Source organism: Nelumbo lutea, chromosome 5 (genome assembly GCF_056320005.1).
Source record: "Nelumbo lutea isolate HS-2025 chromosome 5, American lotus-T2T, whole genome shotgun sequence".
Lineage (NCBI taxonomy): Eukaryota > Viridiplantae > Streptophyta > Magnoliopsida > Proteales > Nelumbonaceae > Nelumbo > Nelumbo lutea.
Window position 1 is genome coordinate 28,401,211 of NC_142688.1, and position 22,981 is coordinate 28,424,191.

Genomic DNA, 22,981 nt, shown 5'->3' on the forward strand with positions numbered 1-22,981 from the left:
TGTGTGCTTGTGCTTACCACTGATTAATGCAATACAAATAGCCTTTTGCTAATTCGTGTGCCATCTTGTTGCCTTTGTGTGTGTGTTTGCTTTGTTTCGTAGGCTTACTCGCCCATTTCGAGTGCCGCATGGGGCCCCATCGATTACCCCCGTGACAACCGGGCAGTTCGCCACCAGGCACTTTGCCACCGGGCAGTTCGCCACCAGGCAGTTCGCCCCCAGGCAGTTCTCCACCGAACAGTTCGCCAGTAGGCAGTTCACCACCAAGAAGCTCATCACTAAGGCACACCACCACCGGGTCAAAGAATGAGGTACTTAGCCAAAAAATTTTACATCACAAAACATTGGTACGTGGCCGAAAATGGTTACATCAATAAGGGTTCAACAAAGAAAATAGCACGATCGTGTCGTTAAACCCGATAGTTTGACAATCATATACAGCCCTAATGAGCAATTTGGGGCAGTCAAACGTCGTTGTTGATCTTCTATTCTGCAAGCGCAAAAATCCGACTAGTGTCTCTTGGACCTGTGCTAGACGCCAGTATTGTATTTCCCTTCCGGATTACATTCAAAACGAATAAACTAATATATCGCAATCTTTTTTCCTCTATAGTCATCAATTAAGATCGTTAGGAGATTGAACCAGAAAATAACAGGGCAGTGTCAACCCGGTTTTGCAGTTGGCTCCCGCATCAATAAATGTGGTGGGAGCGTGGGACCCAAATTAAAGTGAGCGACCAAGCAAGTTGGCTGAGCCAATCTGGTTTATAGTTATAGCTAACCGGATTAGCAGATGCATCAGAAGTCAGAATTAGGGTTCTTCATGGGTTGGGTTGGATCGGTTTATTAAGATTTTTCTAACCAATTCGATCTGATCGAGTTATCTGAGATGGAAATCGAAATCGACTCAGTGTTAAGTAAAACCGACCTGGTCGGTTTGAATCGATTTCGATTTTCACACAAGAAAAACGAAACAGACCTGAACCATCGATTTATAAATTTGTACAACTCGAAACCAACTGATGTTAATGAAAACCCAACTGACTTGAGTTGGTTCGATCCGGATTGATGAATTTATTGGGGTTGGGCCTTCTTATGAACAGCCCTAGTCAGAAGTCCGAATTCTGCTTCTCGCGGCACGGCATGCTGTAGTTTCAACTTTCAAAGCAATTGGTTGGACTTGGGAGGAATTGCATGTATGGTAAATTGACAGATTAATTTAATGGAAAACACCATGATCAATTAATTAAATTTGACAAAACCTACAATAGAATTAGTTAGCATAATAAAGGCTAAGGCTGCTGCAGCATAGGTTCATCTAAACCAGCCAAATAATGTCCATTCTAGGAGAGTGGTCGACTCACGTAAGTATTCTTCCCTACTTAATTACCTGCGATTATAGAAATAGAAAGAATTTGGGTAGGGGTAGGTGATTTGCGATTAATTTTTTAAGCCCACCAACCCTTGTTTTATTCAGTCAAAAGCAATGCAATAGTGTTTGGCTTTTGACAAAAGAAGCTTAGCATCTGCATAGCAGCCATATATATTTATTAAATTTTATGATCAGTTGGGTGTTTAATGAATCCATGTTTATAGCGTTAATATTGGAACAGAGCCTGATGAGACTTGGGATGTATATGACAGAAAAAAAATGTGGGCTCATGACACATCGGTCTTACATCCAACTCTGGATAATGTGGGCTCCAGTTTGACTGCTTGTCCACTTAGAAATGGATAGATGAGTTGGCACCAGCAGTACCCCTGGTTAGTTGCGCCATTAATTTCATGGCTGTATTCTCCTTTTGGTTCTTCCAGGTTGTTTCACACGTAGTTAGCAGGTGTGGTCCTGTCATCCTGCCTGGAGACGGGATCTGCTCCTCACATATCCATCGTGCATTTAAAACATCTCTCACGAATAATAATTATCATGTAGGGAAGATATTTTTAATGCATGGTAGGATATGCATGTGAGACGCGTGAAGCGTCAGATGTGAGGAGCGCCTGCATGCCTTCTCTTAAGCAATATCACCATTTTTTAATATGGCAATGTTTATACTTTATACATAATCAGATCATCAGATCAACAGACATACATTAGTTGCATCAGGGTACCAATGAAAGCATAATTCTGCAACTTTGGGGTCTAATTCTTTGGCCTGTTTGGCGTTCCAAGTTAAAAGATGATTTTGGCGTTTTGGGGGATTTTAAAATTCGCAGATTTAGTGTTGAAATGAAAACACATAAACCCAATCCGACCGGTATTTTTATCATGTAAACATAGATGATAATTTAATCTATTCAAATTATTTTTAATTTAGATTGGTTCCAACCCAAACCTAATTCATTGCCACTTGTATTCTTATCATCTATAGATGAGATATTTGTTAATCCCATCTAATATAATATAAATTTATTATGGATGAATCAGGTCCAATCCAGTCCAATAAATATTTTTGACCATTAAATTTGGATTGATCCAATTCAATATATTTTATTGGTCGATTCTAATTGATTTTAATTTTAACGGGGTCCAAACTAAGCCCGGAACATTGACACCCTTTAGAAGTCAGAACACTTGGGTACATGAATGTCCATAGCGTCTACAGCAATGCATTGATCTCAACTACCTTAATGTGACGCCAATTACACGAAAAGGATGTGAAAGAAGGAATCTAGATCACTAGAGGTAGTTCCCATAAAGTAAAAACCACTGGTGAGAACCACTATCAAATAAACTCATTATGGATTTGTGAGAAATCAAAGGACTGAGAAATCGGTAATTATGAAAAACCTCGTTGGAAGAATCACCAATAATACCAAACATCACACCTAAAATAGTGAATGTAATGGTATAAGCAAAGCTAGCTTGTAATACTGTTTATGTACACACACGATTCAACCGCATATATATACACAAGATTATTCATTTAGGGTAGGTTTGCTTTGAAATATTAAAATGAATAAAACAATTTCCATTAGTTGGTGAAGCAATATTAGCTGTGTTACTGACTGACTACTATAAGGCAATTCTCCAACAGAGGATTCTGGTTTTGTCGGAGACATTGAGATATATACGACCTACTACCTACCATTGTTTATTTCCTTTCGTTTGGGTGGAGCCGTGGAACACTGGAACTTGAATTCTAAACCCATTTTATACCATTTTCAACGCCCACAAACACTGACGATTTGGATTCTGGATGCTCTCCAATACCTAATTGACATGCATGCACATACACCGCACTGGTGATGCTTATTATTCTTTTCCCATTTCACACACCCACACGGTCTCCTCATTTGAAATCAGTTATATTCATTGCACGTTCAAAATACTGTACAACTGGCAAGTTATGACACCCAGTTTTATGGATCCCGTGGCATGAGACTCAAACTCTATCCGGTGGACAATCCCAAGTATTCGTGGACAGTGTTTGGACTGTAAACTGTAAAATGGGATGCCTTTACCCCGTTACCACCTATAAACCCAAGGGTTCGACTATGATAATACCGGAACCAATCAACCTGAATCATAAAAGTGGTTAGTTGTTACCAATTACATAGTATTTATTAAAATCCACGTGGAGGATTTTGATTGGTTAAAAGTCCTTTCACCAAGTAAGTGACAATTGACAAAACTTACAAGGCTGTGGCTGTGGGTTTGTTTTGATAGAAAATAATACAAGTAGAAGGTCGAAGGATGTTATTAACAAACCAAACATAGCTTTAAGTTGTATCTCTTCAGTCTTCATAAAGAGCACGTCCAGACGGACCAAACCGGCCCCCTAGCTCATTTGTTCTGGTTTTTTTAACATTTCATATCCTAAAAGAAAAGAAAAAAAAAATGTTTAAAAGTCCTCCACCCAAATTTGGCAGAGTCGCAGAGAATCTGAATTCAATCAGTAACCTACAAGATTCTGTTGGACCATGGACTCATGGTCCTGGTAAAGTTGTGGAGGTCAAAGGTTATGAACGCGTTTAAGCACACGTGAAAAGGTCAAAACAATCACCCCCCCCCAATTCTCTGTTAGGCAGAGGCAGAGATGCAACTACTTGCCGACGCTCCTAGTATGTATGTTCAAGTGAGAAACTTACCCTTTCCCTTTGTGTTTGTTTATTTCTTTGTTTCTCAACTTTGGAGGGAGGCTCACGACTTCATCTTCTCAGTTGGTTCCCAAAACTAACACGCAACACCACATGAAATTACTATATTTTTTTCCTTTTTTGAAAGCCATGACCACATGAAATTTACAAACGAAGTTGCAATCAATCAAGAAATCAGCTTTACAATATTATACAAAACACCATATGTCTTAGTCAAGGAGCTCATCATACGCATTGGATACCAAATGGTTAAAATGGGAATGGATGTAGACACCACCATCGCCATTCTTCGTGTACCAATAAACCCCCAGCTACATCGTATCGTATTTGGTTAACTGAATATGCTTCTCCACACAAAATCATACAATTCATCTATAAACCATTGGTTTTGGTGCAATTCATAGTAAATGAAAGTTAGATTTACATCTTATATATATCATTATCTGTTGTAACCGTTCGGCCACGTACCAATGTTTTGTGATGTAAATTTTTTTGGCAAAGTACCTCGTTATTCGACCCGGTGGTGGCGTACCGTAGTGACGAGCTACTTGGTGGCGAACTGCCTCGGGGCGAACTCCCTGGGGGCGAATTGCTTGGTGGCGAATTGCTTTGGTGGCGAACTGCCTGATGGCGAACTCCCTGGTGGCGAACTGCCTGGGGGCGAACTGCCTTGGTGGCGAGCTGCCTGGGGGCGAACTGCCTTGTGGCGAACTCCCTGGTGGCGAACTGCCTGGGGGTGAACTGCCTTGGTGGCGAACTCCCAAGGGGCGAACTGCCTTGTGGCGAACTCCCTGGTGGCGAACTGCCTGGTGGCGAACTGCCTGGGGGCGAACTGCCTGGTGGTGAACTGCCTGGGGGCGAACTGCCTTGGAGGCTAACTCACTGGGGGCGAACTGCCTTGGTGGCGAACTGCCTGGGGAAGAACTCCCTACTAGGCGGCCGATGCCTTGGAGAATGTTGGAGCTCCCTGGTGCAGCGCAATCCGACTGCCCTCAGCATGAGGTGGTCTTCTTTCCTTTGTAGGCTACGGGAGATGAGGGACCTGCGAGAACTTCATCTTTTCCTCCTCTTTGTAGGTGGCGGGAGCTGAGAGACCTGCGAGAACTCCATCTTTTCCTCCTCTTTGTAGGTGGCGGGAGCTAAGGGACCTCCGAGAACTCCATTTTTTCCTCCTCCTTGTAGGTGGCGGGAGTTGAGGGACCTCCGAGAACTCCATCTCTTCCTCCTCCTTGTAGGTGGGGGGAGCTGAGGGACTTCCGAGAACTGCATCTTTTCCTCCTCTTCGTAGGCGGCGGGAGCTGAAGAACCTGCGAGAACTGAATCAGAGGTCCTAGGGGTACTTTCCCGGTGGGGGCTCTCCGATGATTAAGTTAGCACTCTTATTGTAGAGAGCTTTGAAGATAATATGAAAGAGCTAGAGAGCAAGGGTTACTTCCCTTTCTTTTCCATCCCCTTCCCCTTTGAGGGGTGAGGTCTTTATATACCGGAGTCTTCGCGAGTTAGGTGGGTGAAAAGCCTCCAAACAGTAAGACTCGTCGCATCCGATCAGAATCGGGGTACGGTGGTGAACTCCTCGAGGTCGTCAGGCTGGCGCTTGTGTCAGGCGGCCAGGTCGGCGCCTGGGCCGGGTTGTCAAAGGGGTGCCTGCGTTAGTCGACGGGTCAGTGTTTAGGCCAGGTCGTCAGGTCGGCACCTGTGTCAGTCGGCGGGACAGTGCCTAGATCAGGTCGTCAAGCTGGCGCCTATGTCAGTCGACGGGTCAATGTCTAGATCAGGTCGTCAAGCTGGCGCCTTGGCCAGATCATGCGCTAAGCTGGTCCAAGTCGACCAGGTCGCGCAGGCCGTGCACAGTTCGCGGAGGCCGTGCGAAGTTCGCGCAGGCCGCGCGTTGGCGGGGTATTTTCCTAAATGTCACGAGATGCCACGTCACAATTTTCCTGGAGGGCCAAATCTACTCTCATCATTATCATTTACTTGCGCACTTACACTAGTTAAATCAAACAGCGAACGCATACCACACAATAACAAAAAAAATCCAGAACAAATAACAAGAATAGCAGGAACGTCATCATATATATATTTTTGGCAATGGTTACATATACCGGTACAACCCCCCTCCCCCGGCCCAATTCCAAATAAACCTCCTCCCTTCATTTAGTATTAAAAATTCATATAACAATTTCCCCAAATTCTATTGCTTTCACCACCATTTTTTTTCTTCCGTATCTCCCTGTTAAAACAAATAATAATAATATAAAAATAATAAAAAAATGAGAGGAGAGAGAGATTGGAACGGTTGCATGCGTGAAGAAGGCCGGCCAAAATTTAATGTGGTGCATGCGACTTCCGAACGTTTCTCTCCTCCCGATCGCAGGCTCAGACAAAATATTATCGGACCCCACCCTGTGCTTGGGTCCATCCGTATTATCTATCATATGGATAGGAGGAGTTCAGTGGACGAAACAGAGGAAATCCCCCCACCCACTCTCTCTCTCTCTCTCTCTCTCTCTCTCCACTTCTCCATAAAAACCTCTCATTAATTTTGGAATTTGGAGGATTGTGATACAAGTTAGCGGAACGAAAGTCAGAAAAGCTGGCACAACCTCCAAAATGCCGCCAAAATAGCCAAGGCACCTGCCACCAACGCTTGCTGTCGCTGCATGTTCGATGACGCCCCGCTCGCGTAATTACCCCCTACGAACACCATCGACCCATTGAGCGCAGGTACGTCGGCCGCTTCTGGATGTTTCCCTTCCGACGATTTCTGACTGCAATTACATCCAACCCATTACATTAATTAACTGTTACTGTGAACTCACATAATAAAAACCAACCCAATTTTTACCGTCCTTTAAATTTACAGAGACAACAAAAAATGTTAAATTTTCCGTCGGATACCAACAACCATCCCCCCGAATCCCGATTCATAGATATCAATCGTGCAGTGATGGTAAAAAGCTTGGACGGTGTGCCAAGGAAGGAATGAAGGATGAATATCTATGTAGCTTTCTAAGAAAGAGAGAAGAGAGACGTGTTGGGGTTATGTAGTAGGCACTAGGCAGGCTCCTGGCTACGCCCTTTTTGCGACACCGACCTGGTCCTCGGCAACAAGCTCAAATAGAGAGTAATAGATGCTTAAATTGTCTACAAAAACCAAGATATAAAAAAGGAAAGGAGAATAAGGTGGGGTTTGAAGTGTAAATGCACGGGAACATTGAACTAAATGTGTGTGGTCCTTAAACCTTGAAGCACATTTAACACTACTCTACTTCCCGAGCCTGACTCGGATATCGGGTGACGCCGTTACCCAAAAAATTAAAATTAAAAAAAAAAAAAAAGATATTGGATCACGCGCGTCTCCGAATGAAATGCCATTAAAAGAGGCAAAAACCACAAATTGACCAAAAAATGAACAGGATATTTTTGTTGGTAAGCGCAAAAAAGCCTGGGATATTTTGTAGTCAGACAGACTGTCAGAGATGACACAAATATTCAGTTCAGGCCTACTCTCTGATTTCTGAGCCCCAAACGTTCATGTTGACAGCAAGATTCTCTCAAGTGGGAGGGAGGGACCCCCACCCACCACGGTGACCGTTGGGTTATTAGTGAGAAATGGACCGGTTCAAAGTTGAAGCCATCTTTCGCCCACCATCGGTTAACTTTAATTCTAATCCGATGGTTGTCGGCGGTAATCACGTGCTATGTTGGCCTCATCTACACATCCACGCCGTCCTTTTTTTTAATTTACTTTTTTACTTTTTTTAACGTTCAAAAGTAAAAAAAAAAAAAAAAAAAGAATTAAAAAATGTAATTACCTGGTGGCAAGAGAAGGGCAGAAGGTGATAATGTAATTGGCAGAAGCACAAGTAAAGGTACTGGTGCCATCATCGTAGGCGTAGCTATAGGCACGAGGGCACGCCTGTTTAAAGATCTCTGAGTAAGAAGTTGGCTTGCACGTGTCAGGATTGGCGTAAGCGCCACTACAGCAGTATTGAGGCTGTGCAAAGGCTTCACATGCGCTCTTACAGGCCACGCTCTCGTTCTCATCCACGCTTGACACCTTGAGTTCGGAAGGGCAGGCAGCATTGAGGTCCGCCAAGCACCCAGTGCTGCTGCAGTTCCCTCCCGAACCTCCCTGCGGCACTATCAGCATTGGAAGGTTATATCCGTCCACCAGGCTCACATCGTAGAAGTCCAGGCCACCGGCGCCGTTTAAGGTGAATTCAGCCAGAGTTGCAGGAGGGGCAGCGCCGCCCCCTAGGCATTCTACCTTCCCCGACCCACAGTCCCCGGTTACGCACGAGAACTTCCCACTTGAATCCTCGGTACAAAGGCTACGTCCCCATAACCGACCCGACCAAGATGCCGGGACGGTGATGGTCCTCGACTCACCCTTGGAAAGAGCGAACCCAGTGGTCGATAGTTCTGCGGTCCCTGCTCCTGATAGCACTCCCGGCCATACTGTGTAGCCGCAGTTATTGGTTATCGTGAATGTTGCCGACAATACCCCTGCAGAAACCGGGAAATAAAACTGAGACTATATAAGCAAAAAATCCTGAGAACAGAGGGAAGCAGAAGAAAACAGAGGAGATAGATTTTACCTGAGACGAACAAAAGGGGAAACATAAAAGGAAAGATAGAATGGACAGAGATTCGAGCCATTGGAAGAATAAGACGAGATCTCAACGTTTCTCCTCTTCTTTCTTTCGTTTTTTTTTTTTTTTTTTGATGATATAAAGAATATATCGGAAAGTTTGGAGAGGAAGAAGCAGAACGTGTATTTCTCCACACAAGCTGTTCCTTACTTCCTCCTCTTTAGACAAGCTAAAAGAAACACTTACAAGGGGGAAATGTAAAGAGTTCAGGGGTTCCTATTTATAACACTCAATCAAGGCTCAAGGGGGAAATGGGAATGCTTGTGTTTTGTTTTGACTGAGAGAGTTTGTGATGTGGCCCACATGTGGACCCAAGCTCCCAACTGCCAAGGCTATAAGTCGGTAAAAAAAACAAGACGGTATATAATGTCGGAATGCGGGTCGGAACCATAGTTGCAATACCCGATTTTAAATTGTAAAGATCCGTTTAACTCAGATGGAATATTCGGTTATTCGGTTCATCAATGTTTTTAAAACCGGACTGGATAGGAAACCGCGGGACCGATTCCCAGGTCAAATAGTCCGGTCATGGCCCGAATGAATGACTTATTTTAACAAAAAAATTTAAAAATTAAAAAAAACAAAAAACAGCAAAAATCATTGTCCGGGTAGACGGTTTAATTGCCCGAATCAATGATTTTTGGCTAAAAAGTGGTTTTAAGATTAAATGGGTGCCTATTTCTAGTTTTTGTAGTTTGACTGTTTGATCCTGTCCCATTTTGAAAACACTGAATTACACAACGAGAGTACCCACATCCCATATGTGCCTAATTTTTTTAGTGTTGTTAAAATTTGCGATGCCCTCCCCACTGTCGAGAGTAAAATTTGGTGGTTAGGGCGGATGATTTCAATTTGAGGTGTAGAATATCTTGTGGAGCACTGAAGTAGGTGGTATGACAGTCGAAAGGTTAGACCAAGTTCAGCAAGGGTTGGTTTGTTAGATTAGAAACCATGCAAAGTTGAAACGTCTATGCAAAATAGCCTATTAAACTAAGTAATAGTTAGGGAAGATTACCAAAAATTAAAGAAAGTCAATCAGTCAGTCAGTCATACAAATAAAAAAGGTGAGTTTTATATTATTCTTCTTGATTTTTTCCTTTTTATTAGGATTAATGAAAAAAATATAAACAGTTGTAATAAACAGCCGAAGGCGGAAGGGGAAAATTTAAGATGCGGAAAAGACATGAAACGGGAAGAATTTTCACATATCAGATCTTTTTCATATCCTAATCGAAATTCGAAACCATAAAGAGGTATTTTTGTAAATTAAGTGTTATTTTTTTTATGGTGTGGTGTATTGTTTGAGTGAATGGGTTGGTTGGGTTGGTTTATTGAGATTTTTCCGACTGATCCGATTTGATCGGATTACTTGAGATGGAAACTGAAATCGATTCGGTGTTAAGCAAAACTGACCTAATTGGTTTGAGTCGGGTTGGGCTGATTTGAGTCGGTTTCGATTAAGGGGATGGACCAAGTTAGAATTAGAATAGAAGACAGAAGTTATCAAGAAAATAGAAAGTCAAACTGTAATGTTATTCCTTGATTCTTTTATTCTTTTCTTTAAATTTTTCCAAAAAAATTCCTTGTCTATTTATCTTACAATACTTGTCATTAATGTTATTCCTAACTACAAGACTAAGTTAAGTTGTAATTAGGAATTATGATAGAGACAACTTAGTTAAGTAGGAATTAAGTCGATTCAGTTCGGATCAGATTCAATTTTTACACAAAAAAATTGAAATGACCCAAACTATCGATTTATAAATTTGTACAACTCGAAATCGACCGATGCTGATAAAAACCTGACCGACTCAAATTGAATCGGTTTGATCGGATTGAGCACATCCCTAGAGTAAAACTTACACTTGCAATAGTATTATTGGACATTGGGGGCAAGGGCAAGAGGGGTCGGGCGGGCATGGCGGTGGTAGCCTAGCCTCCGGGTTTGAGCAGGAGTAACGATGATGTTGGAATTAAAAAATCTTGTTTGGCCGCTTTCCTAATTATTTCCACGTTCTGGTCTTCTTCGATGTACTTTTTGTCTCTAATTGGCCGTTGATGGTTTTATGTGCTGGAAACTTGATCAACAGCCAACAGGGCTGTGCACGTCTGCCGGAGTCGGTTAAGTTAGCTTCCAAATCAAACCGCCAGAAACCTCCCTCTACGCCTCTACGGGTGGTGTTATCAAGTTATTTGAAGGTTGAGGGACTCGTACTTGTTTATAGGCTGCTAGTAAATGGTAATGGTAAATGGTAATGGACCCATTGTTTATTTTGTCCATCAACTGTATACCTTCCGCTCATATTATTTTGAGTCCGGATCAGTTCTTCATAGAGAGCCTCTCACACCGATTTTATAATCTGTTATTACCGCACATCAGGATTTATTATTTATGAAAAGATGTTCTGAATAGATTTTAATAATTGTTTTTCACATTTCTGGTGTACTTTCTTTTAATTGAACCAGTGTAAGATATGAATTGGAAATTGTTCTTTCTAACGACATTGTTGGAAATATCTCCTATGAATAATAAATACAAATACATGAGATGTTCTACATCTGCGGCCAAAACTGATTGTGAAGTTGTGAGTATTATAGGATTCCTCTAAATATTCAATCAATGTTATATTCTCAAATGATTGGTTGGTTCACCCTTGTAAGTTGGAAGAATTAAGAGTATGGAATTGTCTCAAATAAATTACAAATAACACTAATGGTCCTTCGTCCTAATGGGAGACTTTAATTCATTCAGAGATTGCGATAATAAAAAGGGTCCAACTATGATATAGAAAATCATATGGAATCGAAAATCCCTCATAATGCCACATTTATAGCAATTACTGGATTTATTATAGTAATTAGTAGCTAATTATCTTATATTATAGTTAAAATTAAAATATTATTGAGAACTGTGTCAAAAAAGAACATATCTTGTGCAATAATAACCCGATGTCTCACTTTGATCACCATACTCAAAAGAGTAACCACACTGAGAATTTTGAAAGTTAGAACCGCCAAATTACATATTTCATATGAACAAGATACTAGAGAAGATGTGGATGAGGTGGCACCATCAAAGAAAATCAAAGCAATCTGCAAAAATGTAATAGTCTTGGTAAGGATTTCATCCGCAAAAATGTCAATGGAAATAAAAGAAGATGAATGAGGTGGAAGAAAGATAGAAAAAAACAAAGCTTTACATTCAGGCCGCTATATTTGGGGCAACCAATGCAGGCATTGCAGGTGACCCAAAAGGCATTACATCCAATGTCAATTTAAACATAGAATTATTTTGGAGGAATCCCCAATTTCACTCTTGTAAAATAGACTCTGGTTCAAAGAAAAAGAAATATGTCGAAGCCATTACAATAAATCCCCACCCTGTAGAGTTTCAAGGAGATCAAAAGCCGAAGAAGATAAGTAAATAAAGAAAATGAATCAAAATCTTCGAAATCCCATCTATGAACTACATCAAAAGAGAGCGAACAGTATAAACCCACACAGTTGTCAATTTGCAAACTAAAGAATCTCAGAATATCAAGAATATAGACCCACATAGTTGTCAATTTGCAAACTGAAAACCTCAAAATATCAAGAATCATTACATCTAGAACCTATTGAACAAAGAAAAGGAAACAATAAAGAAGCAAAGAATATCAAAATCCCATCAATATAAATTATAAAATAATGAGTAGGTAAAAGAAGAAGAGAAACAAATTCCAGCCAAGAACAAAAACTAATTCAAGAAACAAAACCCAAAAGCCAAATGCCATCCTCAAATGAACTCAAAGCTTAAAATCAACCACGAACCAGGAAAACAGAAAAAATTACCCGACGGTGAATGGATTATAGGTACTCTCGACGGGAAAACCAATGATCCCACACTGCAAGAATTGACAGTGCCTTACACTGTCACAAGCTCTAAACTCACTCAACTCAACTCTCCAGTTTATCGGAAAGGCTCTTTCGAGCTTTAGCCTCTTCGGAAATCCACAAAACACCACCACCAACAAGAAGATGGCGCCCAAAAGCAAGATCAGAAACTCGGCATTTCATTTTGATTTTCTTCTCGCCCTCTCCCAATAACAACAATAACAAAAAAAAAAAAAAAAACAATATAATCTTATATTATAAACCCATACAATTCAGAGGCGAAGATTGAGGTGTCTCTTTCTGTATCATTGAAAGTGCAAAAGGAGAAGAACAGTGTGTGCGTGAGAGAGAAAGCAAGAAACAGACTAGAGACTACCAAAGGTCCTAAATAGAGAGAAATCAAGAAGAGAGAATAAAAAGACATTCCATGAGAGGAGACCTCAACAACAGCCACCAACAGAGAGAGGGATAGGGGTTGGAATTTGGAGAGAAAGAGAGAAGGGGGAGGGTGACGTTTAACGGGGAAGACATTAACATCTTTCTTATTTTGAAATGAATTTATTTTTTAAATGTTTGTTTTTTTAACCAGTTACATGGGATAACTCATATTCACCAAAACAGACAAGTCGAATGTTCATTGGTCCATATCATGCGATATGATATGGAAAAGATACTTTTTCTATATCATAGATTTTCCCTAACAAAAAAAAGGTGGGATGAGAGTTTTTCCATTCCACCTAAGAGAATTCAATCAAATGATCATCCACTGTTATTTGGTCGATATGGACATGGAAGGACCCCAACTCACTTGGAAGAATAGTACTACTAAGGAGAGACTTGACTAGGTCCTTACGAATGCTCAGTGGCAGTGTGATTTTGAGGAGAGTAGACTTATTAATCTCCCATTTTTGGAATCGAATCACTCCCCTCTCATTCTTGATACTAATTGTATGCAAGTCAATGGGCTAAAACTTTTTAGGTTTGAGGCCATGTGATGCTTAGACCCCAGTATTGAGGTTATCAAGAAAGCTGGGGATTTTGATGCCGTTGGTACTAGAGCATTCCAATTCAATTAAAAAAAAAAAAGAGATAATTTGGTCAAAGAGTTGAAAGCGTAGAATAAATCCCATTTTGGCAACATTAGAAGGAAGAAAGAGGATATTCTTGAGAATTTAACAAATGTTCAACAAAAGCTTGAGGTGGATCCAAGTAATTCCACTTTGATCAACCATGAAATTGCTCTCCAAAAACTACTCAACAATATTCTAGCCCATGAAGAGTTGTTTTGGGCTCAAAAATCTAGAATTGACTGATTAAAACTTGGTGGTAATAATAATAAATTCTCCCATACGATTGCTATTATCCAGAGGAATAGAAATAAAATTCAAAGAGTTAAAAATGATGAGGGGGAGTGAATCGATAATGAAGTTTTAATTAAATAATTTTTTGTAAGAAAACTGAGGAGTGTTTTAAGACTAATGGTGTTAGTGATGTTGATAATTTCATTTCTAGTATTAAATTTAGAGCTTTTGAGGAAATTTATAATACCCTTCTATCAATGAAGGATTTGAAAGCTCCGGGGCTAACGGGTTAAATGCTATTTTCTTTAAGAACTTCTGGAACATTTTTGGAGAATCTCTTTGTTTGACCATTAAGGCCTTTTTTCATCCAAGACAATTGAATCGTAATTTAAATAAAACTTTTATCACTCTTATTCCTAAAACTGAAAACGATGTTGGTGTCAATAGTTATAGACCCATCGCTTATATAATGTGATTTATAAATTCTAGAAATATGCCAAATTTTTCAAAGTCGGCCAATTTTATCTCTAAGAATATTCTAACAAGACTCCAGAAAATTATTTCCAGAATTCTCAAGATTCCTCTTCAAACTAAAAATAAAATTTACTTCGGTGCTCCTATTGTTGATGGTAGGGTTTCCAAAGAGGTGTTTAGTGCTCTAAAGAGAGATTGACTAAGAAACTTGCTGGTTGGAAACAAAATACTCTTTATTTAGCTAGCAAGTTGATCCTTATTAATTCTGTTGCATTTATGGTTACCCAATTTGTGATGTAGTCTTTCAAGATCCCGAATAATGTGGTCAAGTATTTAGAGAGAATTCAAAGGGATTTCATTAGTGTTAGCACCCAATTTTTGCTCGGTCCCTTCACCCTATCTCTTTTTATCCCCCTTTTAGACCCAAAAAACTTAAAAACACAACCATATCAACTTGAGACTTTTCAAAACCCGAAATGCCCTCATTTAACACAATCCACTGGATAAATAACAATCTTGAGATCAACATCAATGTACGATCAGACACCATCTCCAAACATGGAAAACTATAACTTAGATACACGCCAATTTTCATAACTAAACTCCAAAGATTTGTTGTTCATCACTCCAACTTCCTTTCTAAAGGCCTCGATCCATGCGATATTCAAACTCCAGCTCCCCAAAATCAAATCCGGCACACCCATCCCCTCAAGATCATTAGGAAAAATCAGCTAGTGAATCGCACCACAAATCTATAGTGATCATCCGCAAAAACATCAAGATCACATTCTGATGGCCCTGAATGATTGCCTATATCGATTGATTCCTTCTCAGATCAGAACCATCCACTTGACTCTTCCCCTTAATCCATGCTCACCTACCAAATTGTAGCTCAAATTTCTCCTATTTGACCCACCATTAAGCATAGATCATATTTCAACAAATCTCAGTAATTGGAGCTTACCATCCGTGATCCCAACCTTATATGGCCAATCAGACCCCACTATGTTCGGAAACCCAGAAAAACCCCAGTACATCAAATTTCACGACCAAACACCTTCGTTTGACCGTTGAAAATGTAAGATTCCATTTTAGGCCATGTTGTTGGTTAAAAAAACATAAGCTAGGACTATGATATTAACTAAAACAATCAATCTACACCATTGATTAAAGATCCATCATCATTCCCATCAGATTCAAGATGTTCAAGAGTGCCAACCCACCAAATTTCAATCCAAAATTCCTCCACTTGACCCTTAATCAAATAAAGATTTTATTTCAACAAATCTTATTGATTCGAACTTTTTAGCCTTAGATCTCAATCATCCCGACCCTATTTGACCAATCAAGCATCACCACTATGTTCAGGGACCCAAAAGACCTTAGCACGCCAAATTTCACATCCTAATTCATTCCTTTGACTGTTAAATTAGAAAGACACCATTTCAATGAACTAGATTAAATTGCCATGTCATATGTCCCAATCAGAAACCTCAAAAGGGTGATGGCTGATATTAGACCTATACTTAACCCATTAGAACACTTGGACCAATCAAATAGAGCCTAATAGGCTTAAAAAGCTCAAAATACCAAACAGACCCACTTAAAGGTAAGAAAAGACAAACCCACATTTAAAAGTTTATCAAATTTACGTTTTTTGCCATTATCAGACCCAAATACGAGGCTGCAACATTTGGCATGCCCCAAGCTCCCATTGGATGCACAAAACCCGTGAAAACCATCTCCAAGTTGAAGAAAATGTTTCACCAAATAGGAAACCTTGACTGGACACCTATTTCTTTGTAGAATCTTTGCCTATTTATGGGAAAAACCTCAATTGAATCCCAAGCGTCGTAACTGAACGAATTCAGACCTAACCCCATCCCTTTCTCTATAAATACTAACCTAATTCGAGCTCAAGGGGGGGGGGGGGAGCGAAAGAGAGGAAACCTGAGGAAGTCCCCTAGAGAGAGAAAGAGAGAAGAAAGAGCTTTCTCCCGGCCCATATATCACTTCTTGTTCACCCGAATTTTAGAGATACTCTAAACTTCATATTCCAAACTCATCTCCTCCATTTTCAAGTGAAGGTTGTTGCAGCCAAAAGCATTCCCTAGCTCAAGAACCCATTTGAAATTCATTTTGTCTCATCCTAGCTGTTGGAAAGCTTTTAACAAGGTACATACGAAAGGTAAGTCCTTTTTAGTTTTTCTGGGTTACTTGAGGTTCTGAAATGTTGTAGAACCATCATTTTCAATTTTTTTCTTGACTGAGAATAGAGTCAGAGAGGCGAGGGTCTTAGGGAAGTCAGTACGTAAGACCTGATAATATCACTTCAAAATTGGTCTTAGGAGAAGTTCAAAGTTTGTTCCTCTGGATTTAAGAAATACTTGCAACCATTTCGTTTTTTCTCAAAAATAAATTGAACCTGAACAACTCTCGTATTGGGTCGTTAAAGCAGCTTGGATAGAGGAGTGCCTAATATATTCCCTCTTCCAATCTTTGGGATCTGAAATCTCTTGATTATGTGCCTTTTCCATGGAGGATGGAGTCACTATTGTCAATAGAGCTTTATCCTTTTGGGTGGAGTTAAGAGTGAGTTTGGTGAATGAACCAATGGAGTCATTTAAGGATTAGAAGGTGATTGGGTGGTGTGACCCAGGTCCTCAGACCATCAATGTTTATTTTGATGCTTCTCATAGCTCAGATGGTATGTGCTTAATTGGGTGTATTGTCAGGAACCATTTGGGCTTAGTTCTTTATCTCAAATCTTATATTATTGGTTTGGCCGCTATTAATCTGGCTATGGCTTAGGCTGCTTGGGAAGCCCTTAACTTAGCCCCAAATTACAAGGACTCCCTAGTCATTTTTTAGGGAGACTCTAAGCTCATGGCCGATTGTCTCAGAAGAAAAACTAAGGCTCCATGGAATTTGGTGCTTCGTCTCAGATCTAAAGTCACCTTTTCACATACATTTCGTGAGGCCAAGAGGCAGATTAGCTAGCTCGTAATGCGCTTTCTGGTAGGATTGTTAGTTTAGATTGTTTTGCTTGGAGTTTAATAAAATGTCTTGTGGACTCTTGGGAAAGAGCTACCCTATGGCTTGTAAAGCTCCTGCTTTTTCTATAAAAAAATGTGATTTAACTTTTATGCTCTTAAAAAACAAAATAATATTATCCTAAAGAATAATTTGAAACTAAGACCCCTCTGCTTTTTAGTAGTGTTTTCAACGTGTGGTTGACCCGATCGGTTGAACCACTTGAACCGTCATCCGGTCAAGATTTTCGGTTCAGTTTGAATAAAACCTAGAGAAGGTAAAAAACAATTGACTTCGTTAATCTGACTTGGACCCATTCGACCCAGTGCCTAGATTACAATTTGCATATTGTGTATGCAAATTTTAAGAGGCTAGAAGCCTAGAACTTTGTATTCCGATATCTGATTGAGGGGATTATTTTTTTTTAATTTTGGATAACTTTTTGAAATCTATGCATCCCAAGACACTCCCTTATATTTTCCAAAACCTATTTTTTGGTCTCAAATTGCAATTTTTGATATTTTTATAAATAAAAAATTTAAAATTGAATAAAAACATTATATATATATATATTAAATTTCCATTATATTTACTCAAAAAATAGATTTATAAAAAATGACACAGACCAAAAAGGATCGAGGATAACATCAAGTAAAAGAAGATGGACGAGTTTACGTGGAGAGAAGGTTGGGACCCTCACAGATTTCAACCATCTAGATTATTATTATTTTTTAATTTATTTGAATTAATTTGAACACTTGACGTGTGCACCTGCTGCAGGACAGTCTTCTGTTTGTATCTGGATTTTGGACAACATGAGTCCTATTTTATACTTTTATTTACACCAATACTACATGGCATGGGCATCCTCGATAGTCGATAGGAGATTTAGGAGAGGTCAGATTGGCGCCCCCACACGTATATCTTACAAAAAATCTTTTCTACTTATTACGGGGAGATGTTACCATAGCTCATCCAATCATATCTTCCTGTAATAAATATAAAATCTTTTTTTCTGAGATATATACATGTGGGGGATCTCTCCTAAATCTCCTATCGACTATCGAGGATGCCCATGCCATGTAGTATTGGTGGAAATAAAAGTATAAAATAATCGATTAACTGGAGACGATGCCGCCTAGGTGGTGAACCCATTCCATTAATTAGGGATGGGGGATGGTCCACCACACCACATCTAAAATGATTTAACACATGGTGTTGAGGCCAAATGGCAGTCAAACACTAACTACCAAACACAAAATGTAGATGTTAGGTTTTCGGGTGCATCTCGCAATCTTCAATCTTGTTGCTGGTTACCAACCACTCCGGGCATCGGCAATCCGTGGAAGGTGGAACACGTATATTCCTACAATCCTAGTGGTAATTGAACTCTGGTGGAGAGTTGACTGAGGAAGCATCCCCACTTCCCAAGTTCAAAGTTTTGACCCATAAATATCGGTCCACTCTAGAAATATCTTGGGAGTCTGGCACTGTCGTAATCCTTGTTACTATGATTCTCATGAAACACGTGTCTAAGGAATACGACCCATCTCTCTCTCTCTACCAGAGGAGAGGCGCGCAGAAGGCAGAATGTCCCAAAAAAAAAAAAAAAAGAAAATCGCAGATGGCTGAGTCGGAACACGGGCATACCGACTAGGAACTGGATCTTTACACGTCCCTCCCTCGCACGGTCACACCCCCCCACTTGCATTGCATGTTTTAGACAAAATCTTATATTGGGGTCCACTCTAAAATTACTAGAATGCCCTCATGAATAAATAGCAAAGTAGATTAATTGGTCCAAAGAGAGTTAATATGGAATACATCAGAATATCAGATGTGAGAAATCCGCTGCGTCATAACCTGACCGGGAAGGAGTCCAGATTTCCTATTCACTTTCCTATCCATTCTTCACTTGCAGTTGATTGCAGTCATACATCACTTAATTCATAATATAGATGTATGGCTCCGATTCACAGCAGATACGGAATTGATAGAGAAAGTGAGTAAGAAATCTCAAGTGGCCAGCCAGGAAGACCTTCCTTTACAAACAAGAGGGAGAGAGAACCGTATGGCTTGGCGATATATCAAGTGTATTAATTAATAATATAATATATGCACGGCTCATGGCTGCAAGTGAAGGAGTCGTAATTGGGAAGGCTGTGAGTGTCTCTGTGATTAATGTGAAGACTTACTTGACCAGTAATTACTACTCTAATTAATCATACATTATTCCAAATTAAACGCGGCGCGTATGATGCGGCTACAGCATGGTTTGATGGTGGAACGTTAACACTTGAACACCCCGGTCAGGCCCCCCTCAATATTACTTATAATCATCACCTCAGATTCTCATCAGCCATTATTCAGCCCAACCCTTTCTTTTTAATGGATTCTTCATTCCTCCCTCCCTTTTGTATTAATGGGCCACATGTGGAAGGGGCCAGATGAGATCAGGCAAAAGTGGTCCTCAACCTTAGCCTTTTGCATGGACAAAGCCAATTTAATCACGCACTTTGTAGCGTAGTAGTAGACATGACTGGAAAAGGGTCACTGCCTGACAAGGCAAATATTTTTTATTTCTTTTAAGATTTCGTCGTTGTGTGGTTATTTATTCCGGCCTTGGGAGGGTTGCTGTCTAGCTCTATCAGAGACCACCACCACCACCGCAGATGGAGTGCCCTACAATGTACAAACCCTTCGCCAAGAGGGAAAGAATCAAAGAATTGTTTGTATTTTGTACCAGCCACAACCAGCATGGCAAAGACATAGAAAGCAAGTGTTTTTAAGGGGCAAGGCGTACTTAATTAGGGTATATCCACCTCAAAATTGGATGTTGTTATATAATTAAATTACAAACCCTCGGGCCACAAGGTCTTTTGGATTTGCTTCATATAACAATCCAAAATATAAAACAGAATATATGCTCACTCATGTCGTGTATCGATCTAACTTCTAAGAGTGTGTTTGAGCATAATGTATATATGAGTTGTGCACGACAAGGAATAAGGTTGTAAAAAAGAACCTCTGGCAATCTCCTAATCTACACAACTACAAATTTGGGTACGTATTGATATAGCTAGCCATGAACTTTGTGTCCTTGGTACGTGAGTTTAGTTTAGATGCATTAATGTTCCTTTCGCATTTGCTGGTAATTGATAAACCCAATCAAAACACTTGGAAAAAACTTTAGTGATAATTGACGATGATGTGCCAAGCAATTAAACTACTCTTGGATTCTCTCCACCCATTGAATTCACCAGAATGGATTCATTGTGTGCATGCAGATAAACCCAGTAACCCAATACCCATCCATAAACCATTTCGTACTCATACTGCAGGTATGACAAATGACGGAAACCCAAGAGATAGAGATCCTCATCAGTATCACGCTACCCTTCACCCCCACCCGACCTTTTCTATCGAGATATCAATCCATCTAATCACTAAGGCCATCCACCCAGTTTTTTTTTCTTTCTTTTTTTTTTTTTTGTTTTAAGTTTGACTTAATTACAAAAGGAAAAGGATAGACAGAGTACAGTACTGTCAATTACTTGGAGAGCTAGCTAGCTAGATGGTGCGATATAGCATGCACTTAAATAATACTATATACGTACACCTATTATTAGTATATTTATATCTATATAAACATATTAAGTTGAAATATATATAAGGTGAAGATACAATAAATCCAATCTAATAGTAATATTTTCCATTTTTTTTTAATTACAAGAATATCACATAAATACAAACCCCCATATGTGGTTGACTTATAATTGCCCATGCTATTCGAAAATGATATGATTACCGCATATAAGACAAACCTTTCAACTTGATATAAGACAAAATTTTCAATTTAATTGACTCTAAGGTATTCAAAAATTATAGGAATGCCACATATAAGGCAAATTTACTCTCTAATGCTTTTATGATATTTAAAATTTATAGCAATGCCATATATAGTTATTTGCAATTATGCCATCCTTCTTCTCTTCCTCTTAATTATCTCTCTCCTCCTTTTTTTATCTTAACTTTTATTTATTTTATTATTATTATCTAAGTATTTATTTACTTAATAAAATTAAATAAATTATTTTAACTCAATAAAATAAAAGAGAATTGACATTGAGAGAGATTTTAATAGAGATTTATTTATTTATCTAGAAATAATTTACTAACAAAATATTTTTTCCCCTTGAGCCCAATAGTTAGGTAGGATTGTCAATGGGTCAGGTCCAACACGATGGACACAATCGACACAAACCGATTGGGCCAGTTCTAGTTCCTGGAACTGGAATGAACGAGTCAATTCCGAGTCCTAATATAAGGTCCCAATTACTATCGGTTTATATATATATATATATATATATTATACATAAATATTTATTTTTATTTATTATAATTGGGTCTATCGGGTCAAACCCGATTGTCTTAAGAACTAATCAGTTTGGTTATGGTCCAAAAATTACAAACCCTATCAAGTTTGTATCTAGATCCAAGTCCTCAACATTTCAAGTTGGGTTAGTTCCGGTTCCAGCTGGTTCTAACCTAGACCTGACCCGTTAATAATCCTATATTTAGGGCTATCAATAGGTAGGTTTGAGCCCAATATTTATGAGGGGAGCCAAAATATAAGTCCTAGATCTAACTTCCTTGAGTCCCCTTGGCTCCACACCTGGGGTTGGGATTAAACCTATTCACAAGTCACATCGGGATGTGACCTTTGCCTTTATACCAACCAAACATATTTAAGTCCAAGTTTGAGCATGGCAGGACCAAGCTCAACCCCCATATAAAGCCTGAAGCTCAACCAAGAAATTGACAAAAAAGATTTGTATTCTTTATTTAACAACAAAAATGATTTATTTATATTAAATTGACTTCAAAAGTGAAAATTTTAATTATTTATTTATTTTTTTATTTTATTAAATTAAATATATTAACAACAAAAATGATTTATTTATATTAAATTGACTTCAAAAGTGAAAATTTTAATTATTTATTTATTTTTTTATTTTATTAAATTAAATATATTATTATCCATAATTTTTATTTATTTAATTCAACATGCACCTAATATTTAAGGTTGTCAATGGGTTGGGTTTGGTTCTAGATAACTCGGACCAATCATGTCCCAATAATAAATGAATATTTACTTACTTATTTTATTATAATAAATAAATAATTTATTTATTTTACAAATTTAAGTAAATTATTATGCATATATTTCTATTTATTTAATTTACTAAATTATTTAATTAGTTAATAATTTATTTTACTAATAAATTATTTCTCTTTCTCCCCGAGCCTAATAATTTATGTCTATCAATAGGTTAGGTCTACATTGGGCAAGGGCGGAGCTAGGAATTTTTTATGAGGGGGGCTAAAATCTAAGTGGAGTAGGGGGGTGTAATTTAGGGCTATCAATAGGTTAGGTCTAGGTTGGGTAGGAGGAAATCTAGGAATTTTTTATGAGGGGAGCTAAAATCTAAGTGGAGTAGGGGGGGTGTAATTTAGGGCTATCAATAGGTTAGGTCTGGGTTG

The 22,981-nt window shown here is 39.1% G+C and overlaps 1 protein-coding gene across 1 annotated transcript; it reads right to left on the minus strand.

Moving 5' to 3' along the window:
- Nucleotides 1-6,157: 6,157 nt before the first annotated feature.
- Nucleotides 6,158-8,998, minus strand: LOC148851283 (thaumatin-like protein 1). Its single transcript, XM_088942419.1, has 3 exons — nt 8,703-8,998; nt 7,917-8,610; nt 6,158-6,869 (listed from the first exon to the last, which is right to left on the minus strand). Exons 1-3 carry the CDS (start codon nt 8,761-8,763, stop codon nt 6,686-6,688), a joined length of 939 nt encoding a protein of 312 aa, XP_088798545.1. The 5' UTR covers nt 8,764-8,998; the 3' UTR covers nt 6,158-6,685.
- Nucleotides 8,999-22,981: the final 13,983 nt, after the last annotated feature.